The sequence below is a fragment of the Podarcis melisellensis genome (genome assembly GCF_964234715.1).
Source record: "Podarcis melisellensis genome assembly, chromosome: 10".
In the NCBI taxonomy this organism is placed as follows: domain Eukaryota; kingdom Metazoa; phylum Chordata; class Lepidosauria; order Squamata; family Lacertidae; genus Podarcis; species Podarcis melisellensis.
Genome location: NC_138542.1, coordinates 55,218,401 through 55,236,595, shown reverse-complemented (window position 1 = coordinate 55,236,595; position 18,195 = coordinate 55,218,401). Strand labels below are relative to the sequence as shown.

Genomic DNA, 18,195 nt, shown 5'->3' with positions numbered 1-18,195 from the left:
AGAAAAGAAGAGTTGTTCCATTGTCTGGAGAGGTCACTTCCTGGTTTGCATGGAGAAGTTGTTTTCAACAGAGCCTAGCGACGGAAGCACGCAGCTGTATTGAGGCAACATTGAGTGTCAAAATTTTGTACCCATAACAATTTTGTGCCTGGGGCAGCCGCCTCTGTGTTACGCCACTGGGTAACTGCATCCTTGTTGTACTCTACTTAATACAAACCTTGAGGCAAGTCTGAGATTCCCCTGCTTAACCACTTATATATGATCAAACTGTATAAGATCAGAGCTAGTTCTTTGCTAAAATTAACTGATCTTGGGGTTCAGCAACCCTTTCTTTCTCAAATGTTTTCCCCTCCCTCACGTAGCGATGCAGCCATTCCAAGACCTTCCTGAATCAGACAGTTTTGAAGATATGATGCTATATTTCTTCCTTGCTGTAAGCCAACGACTCCAGGGATGTCAGATTCTGCTGCATTCAATTCCTCCATTGCCATTTACAATGAAACACAGCATCAGCAACTTGTCACTTCAGCAAGTCCCCAGTCACTTTGTCAAAAAAAAGTTAATGGTTTCTTTGTATTTCATAACAAAGCACAAAGTACTTGACATTCTCACATCAGTTGAATCTGTCCCCTGGGAGAAGAGAGAGTTGAGGAGCCTGCCCAATAAAACCCTAATATTTGCCATAAGGCACAAGGCAAATTTTGAATGAGAGGACCTGAAAAGCCTGAGTAATTTTCCTATCCTTCGAATGAATCCTGAGAACCAAGCAAGACATTTTCATCCCATAGCATAAGTAATGTGACCAAATGATAACCACTACCATGAATAGAGACATGTGACTCAATTTATAGTGGGCTCAGCCAAAGTTACTTAATTCGGGCTCATTTCAATCCAGGCATGAATTAAGGTGGCCTCCATTCTGAGCTAATGAGAAATCACTCTCCTGATGATGTCATCGGAGGGTGACCACTCCTTGAGGTCTCCTGAATCCCATTTCCTATGAACCCCACACTTAAAATGAAACAAAACCCTTGTGGTAGCAAGGCCTCACAATGGCGATGCCTCACTATCAGAACTTTGATATCCAAGTAAGTTCTATAGGATGCATGGGAAACTGCATGCCCTATGGATCCTTGTGCCTGGTTTGCTGTGATGGCACTCTTGAAAGTGTCATGCAGACTCTATGGAAAGGCTTCCCCCAGCGTAGCTGAAGTTTGAACAGAGGTTTATGGGGGGAAATTTCAGGCCAAAGTACCAACAAATATTCATGAGGATTTTATTTATATATAAAAGAAAATTGCAAATGGTTGCAGAAATAGTTCTCAGTAGTGGCGCCCTCCCTGTTGAACACCCTTCCTTCTGATGTCAAGGAGATGAAGAACTATAGAACTTTTAGAAGACATCTGAAGGCAGCCCTGTATGCTTGATGTTTTGATGATGTTTTTAGATATGTTGTAAGCCGCCCAGAGTGAATGGGAAAACCCAGCCAGATGGCTTAATATTATTATTATTAAGAACTTAATTTAAGATTGGGAAAATGAGAAACCTGGAGGGGTGAAATGGACGAATTTGTCCATATTTTCTTCATACATAGGAGTGGGGTGGCAGTCTAGCACTCTAGCCCTAGACTGCAATTGCTGTCCATCCATCATCTCCATGGCTGTGATGTAGTGATGCACCTACAAAGTGTTTTAGGTGACTGATAAAGGTAAAGGTAAAGGGACCCCTGACCATTAGGTCCAGTCGTGGCCGACTCTGGGGTTGCGGCGTTCATCTCGCTTTATTGGCCGAGGAAGCCGATGTACAGCTTCTGGGTCATGTGGCCAGAATGACTAAGCCTCTTCTGGTGAACCAGAGCAGCACACGGAAACGCCGTTCACCCTCCCGCTGGAGCAGTACCTATTTATCTACTTGCACTTGACGTGCTTTCGAGCTGCTAGGTTGGCAGAAGCAGGGACCGAGCAACGGGAGCTCACCCCGTTGTGGGGATTCGAACCACCGACCTTCTGATTGGCAAGTCCTAGGCTCTGTGGTTTAACCCACAGCGCCACCCGCATCCCAAGATGACTGATATGTCCCTCCCCAAAAAAGTGGTGATGTTAATGACAATGGGCAGGATTCACCTGAGTGAAATCAGAGGAAGCTTGCACACAGAATTCTGCAGCAGGACATTCTTCTTCCCCTTGTGCCTCCTAAAACTGGCTTGGGGGGGACAGGAGAACCCCAGAACAGGATGTGGAAGGAAGCATATGTTTCCATCTTGCAAGCTGAAATGCTTGTGATGATGGAACGACCAACATAGCAAGATGTTGAATTCCTCTTCCCAACATTTCCCCAACTAGTCAAGGTAGGGGGAAAGGGAGGGGGGAGAAAACAGTTTGTAGACCAACACATGTATAAAACAGACAAGGAAAGTGAAAACTTCCCCACTTTTCGAAATTACTCGTAACAAGCAATAGCATCCTTACCTGGCTTTTCTTTTTTCCCTGCCTCGGTAGTGCTCACGGCTGCTAGCAGGAAAATAAACGCGAAGAGGACAGCTGTAAATACACGACTCTGTTCTTGCCGTTTCTGCATTCTGGGAATTAAGAGGCGGATAATATATCAGAAGGCAATACATGGTATATGCAGACAATATATAGGTAAGATGCTCCAGAGCGACTAAATAAACCACTGTTTGTACTCATAGTGTACTGCTAATGGAATAAAGCACATCCACGTGAAAGGAGATCAAGGATCTTATTAGGAAGCTAGAAGATGAGCTCCAAGAAATGTCCCCCAGATTTGATACAAAGTCGAAGGTTCTTCTAGCGACCTGGGAGGCCTTGTGGTGGCGGCCTCACTAGCAGCCTAGCAGGCTTGCACCAGCGGCAGCAGTGGCAGGAGGTGGAGGCAGAAGCACAACATTGTGGGCAGGGGGCTAAGCATGGAGCCCAATGCTGTGCAGCTTCAATGGCCACAGCTCCTCCTCTCTCGTGCTCAGGAGATGTTTGTCACTGATGCTGTGCCGCTCTCAGCTCCACCCTCAGCCCCCTCAATATTGGGGTTGCTGAGCCCCCCTATAAAATTTATTGAGAGGGCTGAAGACACACCTCAGCCCCTAGGAGTTGGCACCTGTGGCTTTCGTAATTCCGGGACTGTCCCTGGAAAATAGGGACACTTGGAAGGTATGTGGTTTTCTCATTATAGGTAAAGGTAAGGGACCCCTGACCATTAGGTCCAGTCATGGCCAACTCTGGGGTTGCAGTGCTCATCTCGCTTTATTGGCCGAGGGAGCCCATACAGTATCTATAGACTTATGAAAAAGACGTGCCCATTTAATCATGCATTCTTTAACTTGTTCATCTTCCATTTCAAATTTCAGCCAGTGTTTATACATTTTTGATATAACATGTTCATCATCATTACACAATTGCATCTCTAAATCCATCTTACTTTGTTCCATGCCCCATCTTTTAATCCAACTTACATCTCTCTGCTAGTTGTAAATAAGAAAACCACGGAAACTCGTGACCTCCCATTACTAATTGCTCCATTAATTTATTTATTTTTGTCATCTCCTTGATGCAGCTCTCTAATAACTCTTGATGGGATAATCATTTCTCTTTTCCTGCCACCATTTTGTTTAGAAAGCTTGTTTAAAAGCTTTCTATAGAAATCCGTTGGGGGGTGCTAAGCACTCTCAAGCCTTCCTCAACCTGGTGCCCTCTGGGTATTGTTGGACTTATCCCTGACCATTGCTTCCTTTGGCTGCTGGGTATGTGGGAACTGGGCACCCAAGAGCACGAAGGCAGCAGCAAATTGGGAAAGGTTGAGCTTATCTTTTGACCAGTGGAATTAAAGGCATGTTGGAGAATTGGGGACTATCAGTGGCAAAGCAGCCTTAGAGAAAAGAATGAAGAAGTTTATATCTCAACCTGCCCCCTAATTCTACACTAACTGACCAAGCTAGTGCCCTCTAGATGTTTAAGACTACAAGTCCCATCATGCCCAAGCAGCATACGTCTACTCAGAGGAAAGTCCTATTGAGTTCAGTGCGACTTTTTACAAGAAATGTGGGTTTTGCATTGCAGCCTGATAATGTGGTCTGCCCACATTCACCACAGCAAAAGTTGGAGAAGGGGGAACAGCAGCAACAGAAATGCTGTAGAATCCAGATGCTATGGTTAGCATAAAAGCTGATAACTAAATCGCATGCGGCTGTTTCAACACAAACAGCTAAAAATGCCTTTGAGCTTCTCATAGGTTAATGCTTTGAGGTGGAACAGAATGCAAAAGAGACACATTTTAAAATCAAAAGCACATTCTTTTTAAGAAATCCAGTCCCCCCCCCCATTTGCAAATGGGCTTTTCATGCTACATACACAGGACCATGATCTAGAATCACCTTATAGTTTGCTCTTAGATTATCACTTTGGGGGTTTTGCTGGTATTATAAATTGCTGTTTATTATTGATACATTACCATTGTGTTTTAAAAGCTTTTCAAAAACTGTTTTGCTTAGGACTCAGTATAAACTACTTAGCTTGTTCATAATAAATGCTGAAAAAAGTGGACCCCACTTCTAGTGATTTGGGGGGCAGTTGTTGTGAACCTCTTCATATTGTTCTGAAACTTCTATAAAGTTAAGGGGGGAAGCATGCTGTTAGTGAGGCAGGGCCATTTTTTTTTTTTTACAATTCTTATATTCTTGCCAAAATCAGCATATTTGATGCAGCCAAAGTAATCCTTCTTTTTCTCTCCTTAATACACATACAATAATAACAACAACAGCAACAGCAAGAACCTTAATATTCACAGTGTTTCAACATTCTTCAGTAGGGCTGTACAACCATTTTGTCTGAATCCCAAACTGAACTGCATTGTTTATTTTAACCATTTGTGCTGAATCTGGATTGGGCTGAGGTAGTGACAGATCGCTACAGAGAGGCTTGAGTGGACCCAAATCAATTTGTAGCCATTTATGCCAATCCATAATGAGAAAAGGGGACATAGGTGGCGCTGTGGGTTAAACCACAGAGCCTAGGACTTGCTGATCAGAAGGTCGGTGGTTCGAATCCCCACGACGGGGTGAGCTCCTGTTGCTCGGTCCCTGCTCCTGCCAACCTAGCAGTTCGAAAGCACGTCAAAGTGAAAGTAGATAAATAGGTACCACTTTGGCGGGAAGGTAAACGGTGTTTCCGTGCACTGCTCTGGTTTGCCAGAAGTGGCTTAGTCATGCTGGCCACATGACCCGGAAGCTGTACACCAGCTACCTTGGCCAATAAAGTGAGATGAGCACCGCAACCCCAGAGTCAGCCACGACTGGACCTAATGGTCAGGGGTCCCTTTACCTTTATAGATACTGTAGCTGACAAAGAATCAGAAATACTTTTCAAAGAAAAAAAAGAAAAAAATGTGTTTGAGTAAACACAATTAACAAAAGAATAAGTATAAAAACTATAAAGATGAGGATAGATGGATAAGAGACAATAACAATTAATATAGAGATATGATATGAAGATATCTGAAAGCAAGCAGGGGGAGTCAATATGGGGGGGCAGAAGAGGAAGTTGAGGGAAGTTGGGAGGGGGGGGCAAATTGGGGGAATGTATATTATTGAGTTTGATGATCTGATATGTTGCAATATGATAAAAATGTAAAACCTAATAAAAAATTATTAAAATTATGTTAAAAAGAAATCTTTTTCTTTTCATTTCTTCTTTCTTCTTTATTTTCTCTTTTTCAGTTTTTATGTTAACTTTTGTACATTGTTTTTTCTTTCCTTTTAAAGCTTTAATAATAATGAAATCTTTCATTTAAAAGAGAGAGCACTCCCTTAATACTCTGCCATTCAGGGGGGGCCCTGATGCACCCACAGAAAAGAGGAAATCCATAGTCAAAAGAAAGAACAAAAGACAGCAGAGATTTGAATACAATTTACATATACTAATGTATATGTATGGATTCAAATTTAGAAATCGCACCAAGAAACAGTCCTCTACCCCAAGAATGCATAACCTGCAGTTCTCCAGATGTTGCTGTACTACAACGCCCACTCCATCCCTTTCCATTGGCCTTGCCTGCTGGGACTGATGGGCAGAGGACTCTGACAACATCTGGAGATCCACAGGTTCCCCATCTCTTCTCTACCCACCCTCCAACTCCCCACCCTATGGAGATGGGGGCAACGGGAGGACAGTGCCCTCCCAAATAAATTTTATGCAGACTGATATGGGGGAACTGACTTTCATCGCTCTGATTTCAGCACAAGACAAAAGCGGTGCATAAACGAGCCTCCAGTCTTCAAAAGCAAAGGCTTTAAGTTCATATTGAAAAGAAAGTAAAAGGACTCTGTCTCTAATCCGACAAGGGAAGAAGCAATTCTCACCATGAAATGTGTTTGAAAATGTCATTTGGCACTTTTAAGTGTCTCCTGCTGGTTGCCTTCTCGCTGAAAAGTCACATAATTGCTATTGATGTGCACTACTGTGAAGGGAAGCCCAGTATCGGGGAGAATAAAGTGCTAACTTCTTCGGCGTTAGAGGACATATTTTAATACATAAAGATGTTGGTTGCAATAAAGCTAATTGTATGGCCATGAGACGATGATGTAACAGCATCCCTGAAAAGCCCCGTTATGACACTATAGTAATCTGTGAAGAAGAATCCGTTATGTACACTCCACTCACCAAGCATCATTTGACAAATCTTGCATGGGGGTCACCAATGTGGGCACAAATGTACCCACTGGTACCTCCTACGTTGCCCATGAAAGGTTTCTGTAAATATTTCCTCAAGAATCTGCAATGCATGAGGGACTGTTTGTTCTTCCTGCTCACTGCTTGCTTGCACTTGCTTTGCCTTTCAGGCACTGAACATGCCCTATCAAACATGCCCACGTTTCATTAGATGCCAGGATTGGACACCCACACTTCCATCTGTTCTGAATTCAGGAAAGGTGCAAAAAGTCACCCTCCTTGCAGGATTGGCATTGGCTATCAAGCTGTTACTGGGCCAAGTTCAAGGTGCTGTTACTTACCGGTACATATGCAGCTAGACTGGTGACTGGGAGCGGCTGCTGAGACCATATGACACCAGTCCTGAAAGACCTACATTGGCTCCCAGTACGTTTCCGGGAACAATTCAAAGTGTTGGTGCTGACATTTAAAGCCCTAAACGACCTCAGTCCTGTATACCAAAGTGTTGGTGCTGACATTTAAAGCCCTAAACGACCTCAGTCCTGTATACCTGAAGGAGCATCTCCACCATTATCGTTCAGCCTGGACACGGAGGTCCAGCTCCAAGGGCCTTCTGGCAGTTCGCTCCCTGTGAGAAGTGAGGTTGCCTATGTGCCCACTGGGTCAAAAAGACTGATTCCCCCTATATTCCATGCTTTCTAGATTTTGTGGTCCCACCTGGGAAATGGTGAATCACTCTACTTCCAGCCCATAGCATTTTCCCATTTCTTCACCCTTTAGTCCATTCCATACCTTTTGACTCATTTATTTGCTGCATTAAAAGAAAAGGTTTTTGTGTTTTTTTGCAGGAAATCACATTTAAATGCTCATTAAAAATATTTTAAAATGTGTTCTTTCTCAGAACAGGCATTGATATTTCTCTCTCTCAAAATACTTGTTTTCAAGTATACTTTTTCTACCTCCCCCCCCCCACCAAAAAATATGACCTTTGCATTGGAACGTTTGGGAAGTTCAAAGCTAGAAGGCAACTAATTTCCGATTCACGCATTAGTCCAGGAGCTTATGGAGCAAGTCACTTCAGACTGGAATGGACAAAGATCAAAGTCTTTTAGCCCACCCACACATCAACAATATCCAGATTTTGTCCACAACAGGGAGAGGCAATTACAGAGTCCAATGATTGCTTCCATTCACTCCGTATATATGCAAGACCTGGGGGTGAATGGTGTCAATGGCTTGAGTCTTGAGGAAAGTTCAGCCACCTTCCGATATATCCACATTAGACTGTGAAACCAGGCATGCCTCTTATGATAAATCTCATTTCAAGGTGAGATGATCCCCTATTGGACCCTAAGGCATATGTTCCGCTCTTCAATTGTTTGGCAGCAAAAAGGTAGCCTCGAATAGCCCTGCATTTCAGAGCAGTCCTCTGCTGAATTTCCCACAAAGATGGATATTCCCTGAAATGGAGAGAGGCAACATATTCACCCAAACCTCCGCTGGATCCAGTCTTGTGATCATGTTGACACACCTGTTCATGGCCATCATTCTTGCAATCTGTTGCTGAAGAATACATTTGCCTCTATGGATAAGGCAAGTGGGTTCAGGTTCCCTGGCATTGAGATGCTCACTCATGTGCATCCCACTGAAAGTCATGTGACGCAGGGGCATGGCACCTGCAGCTAGATGCACATTTAAATGTACCACATTATTTCCAGTGGGATAGGCTTTTGAGTGAGTACCTTAATGCCAGGAAGAATTGGCTTGGTTACCACAGTGTTTCCTCTTACCCTTTGATGCCCACCCATTTGTGACACATGCAGTTTGATCTCCCTAAGGAGGATTCACCTACCATGGAATTATTATTATTATTATTATTATTATTATTATTATTATTATTATTATTATTATTATTACCCTGCCCAACAGATAATAATGATAATAATAAAAAGTGATAGAACATTAAACATTAGAAACTTCCCTAAACAGGGCTGCCTTCAGATGCCTTCTAAAAGTCAGATAGTTGTTTATTTCCTTGACATCTGATGGAAGGGCGTTCCACAGGGTGGGCGCCACTACCGAGAAGGCCCTCTGCCTGGTTCCCTGTAGCCTCAATTCTGGCAGAGAGGAAACTGCCAGAAGGCCCTCAGAGCTGGACCTCAGTGTCCGGGCTGAACGATGGGGGTGGAGATACTCCTTCAGGTATACTGGGCCGAGGCCATTTAGGAAGTTGCAGAAACCTCCAATCCTGATTTGTAACATGTTGTTGCCAAAGCATTATGGGAACATTGCAGATAGTGAAGCTGCTCAGCCCTGACCTCACTCTTCTCTGAACCATTTCAGAGAGTCCTCCCAAGAATTGTTGCTTTCACTTTGGGCAAAGCAGGAAATGGTTCCTATGTCTCTTGATGATCTCTTTAGGAAGGGGAGACGTCTGCTTGTATGGCTTCGCTCATCCTCGCGTGACAAACTTCATCTGCTTAGATAATTCCCTCTTGTGCCCGATTGCTAGAAGTACGGTGGGTAATTAGCAGGTATGAAACAAAAACACAACTAAGCAACACATGAATTGCAAGCTGCCAGTCGTGTTTATCATTTACACAGTGCTAATGATGTAGAAGGAAACTGTAAAGGCAATTCTTGAAAAAGCAGGAGGACTCTTGGCAAAACCTGTTTCTGGGGAATGATGCTCTTGGGGTCATTTTCATGATCCAGGAACAGCAGCTTTAGCTATTCATCAACGTTTGTTAGGATGTGTTTAAATTTAATTCAAAAGAATAATGCATGGGTTGGTGGGAAAAGCTGCCAGAACCACGATTTGATAGCTCAGGGATGGATGATCAAGTACAAATGCTTTGAATGGAAGGTCTGTTGTGTTCACATGCTGCCAGAGGTTTTAACGTCCAGCCACTACTAATTCCATTTTTTCTCACAATAGGTCAGTATGAGGTGATCATTCAGGACAATTAAGTCATTCTGTGCTAGAGTAGTACAGGAAAACAGGTTGTGCTTGTACTTTAGACCTATAGGGCTGTGCCTGGTGAACACAGCTGTTTCAGGGAATGCTGGGTAGGGGGAGCTGGAGTTTTCTGAAAAGGGGGTTTATTTGGACCCTCAGAGCCCATTATGGTAGCATGGCTGTCAAAAGGAGGGCCTGAGTCGATTCTGAGTGCTGCTTCCCATCTCTTCCTCAGTAAGCTGTAAGAACAAAACTTTTGTTGTTGTCGGTATGAGGCCCAGCATAGCTTATCTAGCAGTGGCTAACTTTGCTCTCACAAAACTTCCAACATTTTACAATGAAAACAGGGACACTCCTATGCAGGAGAAAGGCTGAGGGCATGATCTGGAAGCTAAAACACAAAGGTCCAAATGACAAAAGACAAGCTAGGCAGGCCACGGGCTAGGATGGGGATGGCGACTATTTTTCTGCCCAAGGGCCACATTCCTTCATGGGCAACTTTCTGAGGACCACATGCTACGAGTGGGTGGAGCCAGAGGCAAAAGGGAGCAGAGCCATTGATGGGAATTTCACCTTCGTACAGTAGGCAACTTTCTGCATGCACACAGTCCTCTTTATCCTACATCCAGATGAGCAAGAGTTTTTTAGTGTTCAGCGACACAGTCCAGCCAGGCCAGAACACTCAGATGTTGTCTGGGGAGCATGGTTGAAATAAAAACACAGCATTGAATTCCTGCGCCTACATACTTTGAGAGCTCAAGTAAGAGTGGCAGGAGAAAAGAGGAGGCATGGGAGTAGTAAAAGGCAGGGAATTCAACCCACATCGAAAGGAGGAGCTACCCAATTCCCACTTTTTGGAAGAATGTGAGAACCAAAACAAAGTCATCTTCAAAATTCACACTTATCTGAATTTTGCGATGAAGTTATCCGGCCAAGTAATGTGTACAGAAATGCATATAGTAGGGTCAGATGTGTGCAAAAATGCATACTTTGGAGAAAATAACATGTGGAAATGCATTATAATGCAGTAAATTGCTTTGCAAAAATGTGTGTGTTGGGCAAAATCAAATACAAACATAAATATTAGGAAACATTTGCACTAAAGTGCTGATAATTTTTCATTTTTAAAAAAAGTGATATAGAAATGTGAAGAACTGAACTTAAGATTGGAAAAATGAGAAACCGAGAGAAGACAAACTGGTCACATTCGCCCATCACTATACGGGAGTGTTGTGGTTGTGGGTTGTCTGTGCACAGAAATGCACACTAATGTAGATTAATGTGGTGGGGACTTTAAGTCAATAATAGTCTGTCAAATTAAGCCATGGGGTGGGGGGACAAACATCACACATCTCTTAAAACAGGTGGTCCCATTGGGTTCTGGGGTTTTAGTCAATTGATTGGTTAGATTAATTAATACATCAATTCATTTTAGCACAAGGCTTTTGAAGAACCACAGGTGGCAGGAAACACATTGGGAGAGGCATCCCCCACCCCATCTTCTTCCACACATAAAGGAATGTCTTTCTAAGATGGGTCTGACATCTTAGCATCCTCTGAAAGCTAAATGCAGCCATGGGCCTATGGCAGAAAATCATGAGAAACCTGAAAGTGCTAATTGGAACACTGGAAACGAGCCCCAGCCAGAAATTAGCAGTGGGACCACATAACACCAATCCTGAAAGACCTACATTGGCTCCCAGTATGTTTTCGAGCACAATTCAAAGTGTTGGTGCTGACCTTTAAAGGCCTAAATGGCCTCACTCCTGTATACCTGAAGGAGCGTCTCCACTCCCATCGTTCAGCCCAGACACTGAGGTCCAGCTCTGAGGGCCTTCTGGCGGTTCCCTCCCTGCGAGAAGTGAGGTTACAGGGAACCAGGCAGAGGGCCTTCTCGGTAGTGGCACCCACCCTGTGGAATGCCCTCCAGTCAGATGTCAAGGAGATAAGTAACTATGCAGCCTTTAGAAGACATCTGAAGGCAGCCCTGTATAAGGAAGTTTTAAATGTTTTATTATTATTATTGTATATGCTGGAAGCTGCCTGGAGTGGCTGGGGCAACCTAGTCAGATGGACGGGCTACAAATAATAAAATTATTATCATTATTAGTGGGCCTTAGCAGGACCCTGAAAGCTACCTGTGGGTTCCGATGTCCTGAATCCTAGGATTTTTGAAAGAGATCTCTTATTGCTACCTAACTGTTAAGAAGATATGCATTTCCCCCTATTTTCTGTCTGGTTCAACAGAATATATTTAGAGAAGCCTGTGTTGGAAAGGACCCTGAGCCCTGGAGGTTTGGGCAACTGGCACTCTCCCTCTCTAACCATCCTTTCCCCACCCCATCAAGTAATACAGCTCCTATCTCCAGAAAAGGGTGGCTAGTTCAGTTACAGAAAGGTTTGATCTGTGTGAAATAAAGAATCCCACAAAGGCACATTCTGTTCTTTCATCCCTGCTTGGCCTAATTGGTTCATGCAGCTAATCAAATATTTCATTATCCCGGATAAATATTCTTCTTTTGTTCTGCTCCTGTTTCTGAAATAGATGGATTCACAATGCCAATGCAGGGCTGAACGATTCCGTGTAAGCGCTGAAGCCAATGCTCTTAAATGTGTTTTGGGTACATTTCCATTTAAATGTAAAATCTATGTGAAAGAACGACTCCTCAACTAAGCACCAAGTTAAGGTAGAGGGATATAAAAGGGTTGATTGCCCCAAAACAAGGAAATGTCTAGTCAGTCACATAACACTGGCACAAGTGTATGGGCTTGAGGAGCAACCAAATCAGAACCTAAAATGAGTCCTTGTCAGTGGCGTAGCGTGGGTTGTCAGCACCCGGGGCAAGGCAAGTAATTTGCACCCCCTAACCCATGGATTTGCGCCCCCTAACCCATGGATTTGCACCCCCTAACCCATGGATTTGCACCCCCTAACCCCCAGATGTTGCACCCGGTGCGGACGGCCCCCCCCTGCACCCCCACGCTACGCCACTGGTCCTTGTTGAGAATATAAAAACTGTAAGACAGGGCCTTTCTCGGAATAGCTTTATGACAGTTCAAATGTAGAATTGTTTATTAATTGATGAAAGTGTTGTAAATCATGCATAATACACACACACCGAGAGAGAGAGAGGTCTCCCTCCATTTTCTCACCATTCTGCTGTTTGCCTTCCCTCCCCCATCACTTCATCCTAACATTATGACAGTATGGCAGAGCATTACTTTTGCTTTAAGCAAACATTTGCCTATAGCATCTTCTTTACATTTGGACTACTGAGATGCCAGGAAGCACTTGGAAACGATCCCTGCCCTGATTTGTACCACCTTGCACAGAAATTATTTGAATTCAATCAGAGAGAGAAAGAGAGATGGTCACAGATATAGGGTGGTTGCCAGTGCTAGTCCTACTCAGAGGAGACCCATTAAAATGAATGGACTTGAGTCATGCCTACTAATTTCAATGCATCTACTATGAGTAGGACTAATACTAGGTGCAACTAATAATCCTGAACCTTCTCTCTCCTTGCCCCTAACCTGTTGTTCTACTTGCTGAAGGAGGAAAGTCCATGATTTGGTTGGGGGGGGGGAGGCTCTGTTTCTTCAAAGAGTCCTTCTTATCCCTCAAAGTCTCATTGAGGCCATTAGAGAAGGGTTTAGATGAGGAAGTGGAGCTCAGCTTCCTCACTGGGCCTTCTCTCCTGCTGCCTTCTTCCTCAAGCTGAGTCTTTTCAGCTAGATGCGCAGCTTGTAGTTCTTCCTCAAAATCCACGGACACTCTCCTCTCCCCCCCCCCACACCAAGTGTCCTCTTCCCTCTATTGTTGTTGTTTAGTCATTTAGTCGTGTCCGACTCTTCATGACCCCATGGACCAGAGGCACTCCTGTCTTGTCTCCTCTCTATAGAACCTCTTGATTCCATTCTCATCTACCTCTGAGACTTGGCTTCTAGATGAAGTTACTCCTGTCCAGGGGTGTCCATGTGACATCATCTTTGGGTAGCTGTGATTGGACCACATGCAGTCCTTCTTGCAGCGACAATGAAAGGGAGGGGTCGGTTAAACCAAAGAGTGCAAGCTGAGGGTTAATTTGTTCTAAAAGTTTTAATGCAGTCAGTAGATACAGTGACAGGAGTCACACAGGGATGCTTCCAGAGAGCATGGGTCTATAAGAGCCAAATGGTAGGGGCAAGGTCCCTTCAGGACCCCCTAAAAAAAATTGGAGGACGCCCCCCGAAACAAACTTGATGGGCATTGCCATTCAAAAGGTATGCTTGTGCCATGTCATATGATCAATTATTTGGGACGGGGCGTACCTCCCCCCCCCCATTTTATTCAAGTTGACATCCCTGCATGGATTGTAAGGAGGAAAGGGTGTGTTGCATACTTAGCAGTTGCATGGAGCAAAATGAATTTCCTCCAGCCTTGGTTTATTTTGTATAAAAGGGGCAGGAGATTCATTCTGTTAGAAGCCTATCCTGGTATGTTCTGTTGTGTGATGAGTTCCCGCCTCCCCCCAGTGGAAATAAAGTCACATGACACAATTAATTAGGCTAATAGGCTAAAATGGCCACAACTTTATTGGTTATAGATGATGAGTGGTATTGGCTTAGGCATTGGTCCAACTATCCGGCTTCAGCCTGATTGCTTGAAGTCCAGGAAGGGTTAACCATCAGTAGGGGGAGACCTGCTGATGCACATGAACTAGGAACTCCCCCGGGGTCAGCGCTGCGTCTGATGCTAGAAGGAAAGCCGCAGGCAGGCAAAACAGGAAGGCAGAGAACACCAGGCAGGAGAAGCTCCCTGGCAGGTGCTAAAACAAAAACAACAGCAAAGAGGGGTTCCCTTAACAGAGGCGGGAACTGGTGCGGCAGCAGCAGCAGGCAGGGAACTCTGACCCAGGAGGAAACCTCTCTGTTGAAAGCAGGCAACGACACTACTGCTTGGCTCTTCCCTCCTGCGATGCAAGGCTATGATGCTCCAAAAGCAGGAACCGAGGCTGGAAAATTCACTGAGCTGGGACGGCAAAAGAGGGTGATCCCCGGCCACACCTGTGCTAGATAGGGTAAGCCACGCCCCCCTAAGCTAGCTAATTGGCTGGCTAGGAGATGACATGGCCAGGGATACCCTCATTCTGAGAGCCAGCCTCCGCGCACGTGGAGAGGGCATGAAGCCTGAAACTCCACCTCCTCTCCAGTTCAGAAGTAGCTCTGCCAGATATAGGACTTGGTCTGTAAACTATTAGGTACAGCATTTTTACTGCTACTGTTTTATTTGGCCTATTAGTTTAGAAGTTTGATGGGTCCTGTGTTTTCTGGATTCAGTCTGTTTTCTTCAGCTGCTTCTGCTAACATGCCTAACCTGTGGCTACAAGGGATGGCAGGAGAATCATCAGTGAGTTAGGGTTGCCATGGTGGAAAATCCCATGCCCAACAAGGACCATATGGTCTGACTCTGTTCAAGGCAGTTTTACGTATTTAGAGCAGTAACGGGGAAACTGTTGGCCCTCCAAATGTTTTTTGGCTCCAACTTCCACTTGCCAAACAACATCTGAAGGGCCACACACCCTCCCATCCCTGGTTTAGAGTTCATGGAGCAAGTGCCAGCTTCTGAAAAGGGGCAAAAAAATCAGACCACCACTCTGTATTGATAATGCACAGGAGAACCAGATAAAAGGAAGAGGGCTTCAGAACAGTTTAAAGGGGTGAGTGGAGCTCACAAGACAGTTAAAGAGGAAGTGAGAAATAAAATGAGAGAACCAGCAGTTAATAAGAGCTCAGTAGCCGGAGCCACGAAAGCGTGAGACGGATAATGAGAAGGAAGAGGCTGCCTCAGACAACTGTGCTGTCAAGTTGCTTCTCCAGAGGAGCATGAGGGACAAGCATTACTGAGAAGTAATGGTTCATTTCACCATCGATCCCTGGTGGAGGAGAAGGAAATAAAATGCAAGGGAAATAGGCATGAGGTAATCAGCAGAAGTCATTTGAGTTAGCGGAGTTTATGAGAAGCCCTGAAATGAGAACCTAGGATTTCTTCTAGCAGAACAGGGCTTCTCTCTCCCTCCCTCCCCCTTTTTAGAATATGTCTATTCTAAAAACAACAACATTTATTTGGAAACAAAAATACCCTGCCTTATTGTGCATAGAAAGCCCAAGGATCGCATTCTCTTGTGCGTGAGAACATAATGTGAGCCTGCTGGATCAGGCCAATCTGCCAGCTTGTTCAGCATCCTGTACTCAGAATAGGCACCCAGGTGCCCACAAGAGCACTCGCCACTCCTGTGGTTTCTAAAAACTGGCATTCAGAAGCATTAGTGCCTCTGACCATGCTGGGGGAGCATAGCCATCATGGCTTCTAGCCATCCTTGTCCTCATACTTTCTTTTCTCTGTCCTGAATCTTCATTGTGAGCAGCCTTCCAGCAGCCAAGACAAACATTGGGCAGGGCATGTAGCTCTTACCTTTTGTAGCTACATTTCAGCCATGCAAGGGCCAGAAAGGTTTGTGTACACATCCATCAATCAATCAATCAATCAATCAATCTGAGGAAGAGGCATTATTGCAGTTGAAAGACATTGTCTAGCCAGGCAAAAGCTGTCAAGGAGGGTGCACAGCATCAGTGAGGGGTTGTTTGTGGGGAGGTATATAGCCTTGGCAGAGTCCTGAGGGCCGGATGGGGAGACCTGGGGGGCTGCATTCAGCTCCTGGGCCTGAGGTTCCCCACACCTGGTTTAAATAACAACAACAACAACAACGAACATTTCTATCTGTCACTTCTTTTTCCATCTCCAGTCTTAACTAGATGCATTTGTTCCAAGTCAGAACTCCTAGCAGACCAGAGAGTTAATAAAAGAGAATATCACCCCCTTGTGTCACACACTTGTCCATTCAGAGCAGCTGCCTCACCCTATCTCTCTGATGTCTGCTGAAAGAGAGCTCTGCCCCGGCATTCACCTTTTCTCAAATGTAGAACATGCCATCCCATAAAACATCACCTTAATCATAACAACTGCATTTCCAAACATGGAACTGAGCATTTAATGTCTAATTGAAAGGTTCATGGGTGTTCCAATGAACCCACAAAATTAGCAAGAAGCAAAGGACTCGCAGCTTGGTGAAAGAGTGCCTGTTTCGCAATTCAGGTTCAACCTCTGTCACCTGTATGTATCTAGCAGAAGGTGATGGGGGAAAACTCCAACTACAGTGGTACCTCGGGTTACAGACGCTTCAGGTTACAGACTCCGCTAACCCAGAAATAGTGCTTCAGGTTAAGAACTTTGCTTCAAGATAAGAACAGAAATCGGGCTCCAGCAGCGCGGCGGCAGCAGGAGGTTCCATTAGCTATAGTGGTGCTTCAGGTTAAGAACAGTTTTAGGTTAAGTACGGACCTCTGGAACAAATTAAGTACTTAACCTGATGTACCACTGTACTACGATAAGAACTTAATCATTTCAGCATCAACCACTGTGTGATTATCTGCAATGGGGAGGCATGAATGGAGCTGTCCCTGGTACTGAAGTGAACTATGCATGGAGGAATCTGCAGGATGTGAACTGTGGAAAACCCTAGCTGTTGCACTCTGTGCTCCCTGAATTCCCTATCTCCCGTGTCTCTGTTGAGCAAAGAATGCTGTGGTTTTCTTCATTGAACCATTCAATTATTGGGTGTCTATTTGTTGTTTTATTGTTTTATTTTATAAACTACGTTGAAATCTCATGAATAGTGGTGTAATTAAAACATACAAACAAATAATAAAGCACATTAAATGGAGCAAAATAAATCCAGCACCATTTGTTTATTTAAAACATCTGGATGCTGCCTCTCATTAAAACAATATGAAGGTGGTATTCAACAGAAGTACCACCTTAGAGACGTCTATAAAGGGACTCCATCAAAATCTCCTTACCCATGTTGGAGTTACACATATAATGGCGCTACCAACATTTGCCAGTCAAGGGGGAGAAGAACGCTGAATATGCTTTTCCTTCATTATATGACCATAGGCACCACTGAAGCATGCTGGAATGAAGCATAGATGCCAACTATAAGCTCTGATGATGCTCCAAAGTGCATGGCTGTTCTGCATGACTCCCATGCATGACTGCTGCTGCTTGTGGGCTTCCCATAGGTATTTGGTTAGCCAGAGAACAGGATGAGATTAGATAGGCCACTGGTCAGATTCAGCAGGAATTTCTTATGTGCTAAAGAAGTGAGCCCTGTTGAGTTCAATAGGACTTACTTCTGAGTAAGTGCTTATAAGCTTTCTTCCACCAGTCTGTCACTTTCATCATCCATCACTTTCTTTCCTCTTCCTTATCCAAATGAATGGCAACACATGTGGGATAATAACTGTGTAAGAATGTGTAAAAGTGTGAAATAATGTGGAGATATTCTCATTGGTGTGCATTTTAAAAGAAAGAATGCACGAAAGACTCAGTTTGTGTCAGTTGCTTTTAGAATCCATATCCTGGAGGTGCAAAGTCCTGGTATCTTAACTGATTTATTTTTGACAGCTTTCAGGCATCCACGTGTCCAGTTTTCTTACAAATGCTTTACTCTCCAC

General features: G+C 44.3%; 1 protein-coding gene across 1 annotated transcript in view; it reads right to left on the bottom strand.

Moving 5' to 3' along the window:
- The window catches only part of PTN (pleiotrophin), a 98,803-nt gene that overhangs the window by 19,973 nt on the left and 60,635 nt on the right, over positions 1-18,195 (bottom strand). The window contains exon 2 of the mRNA XM_081927496.1: positions 2,469-2,578. Coding sequence (XP_081783622.1) covers positions 2,469-2,577 — 109 coding nt within the window. The 5' untranslated portion in view covers position 2,578. The remainder of the gene's footprint in view (positions 1-2,468; positions 2,579-18,195) is intronic.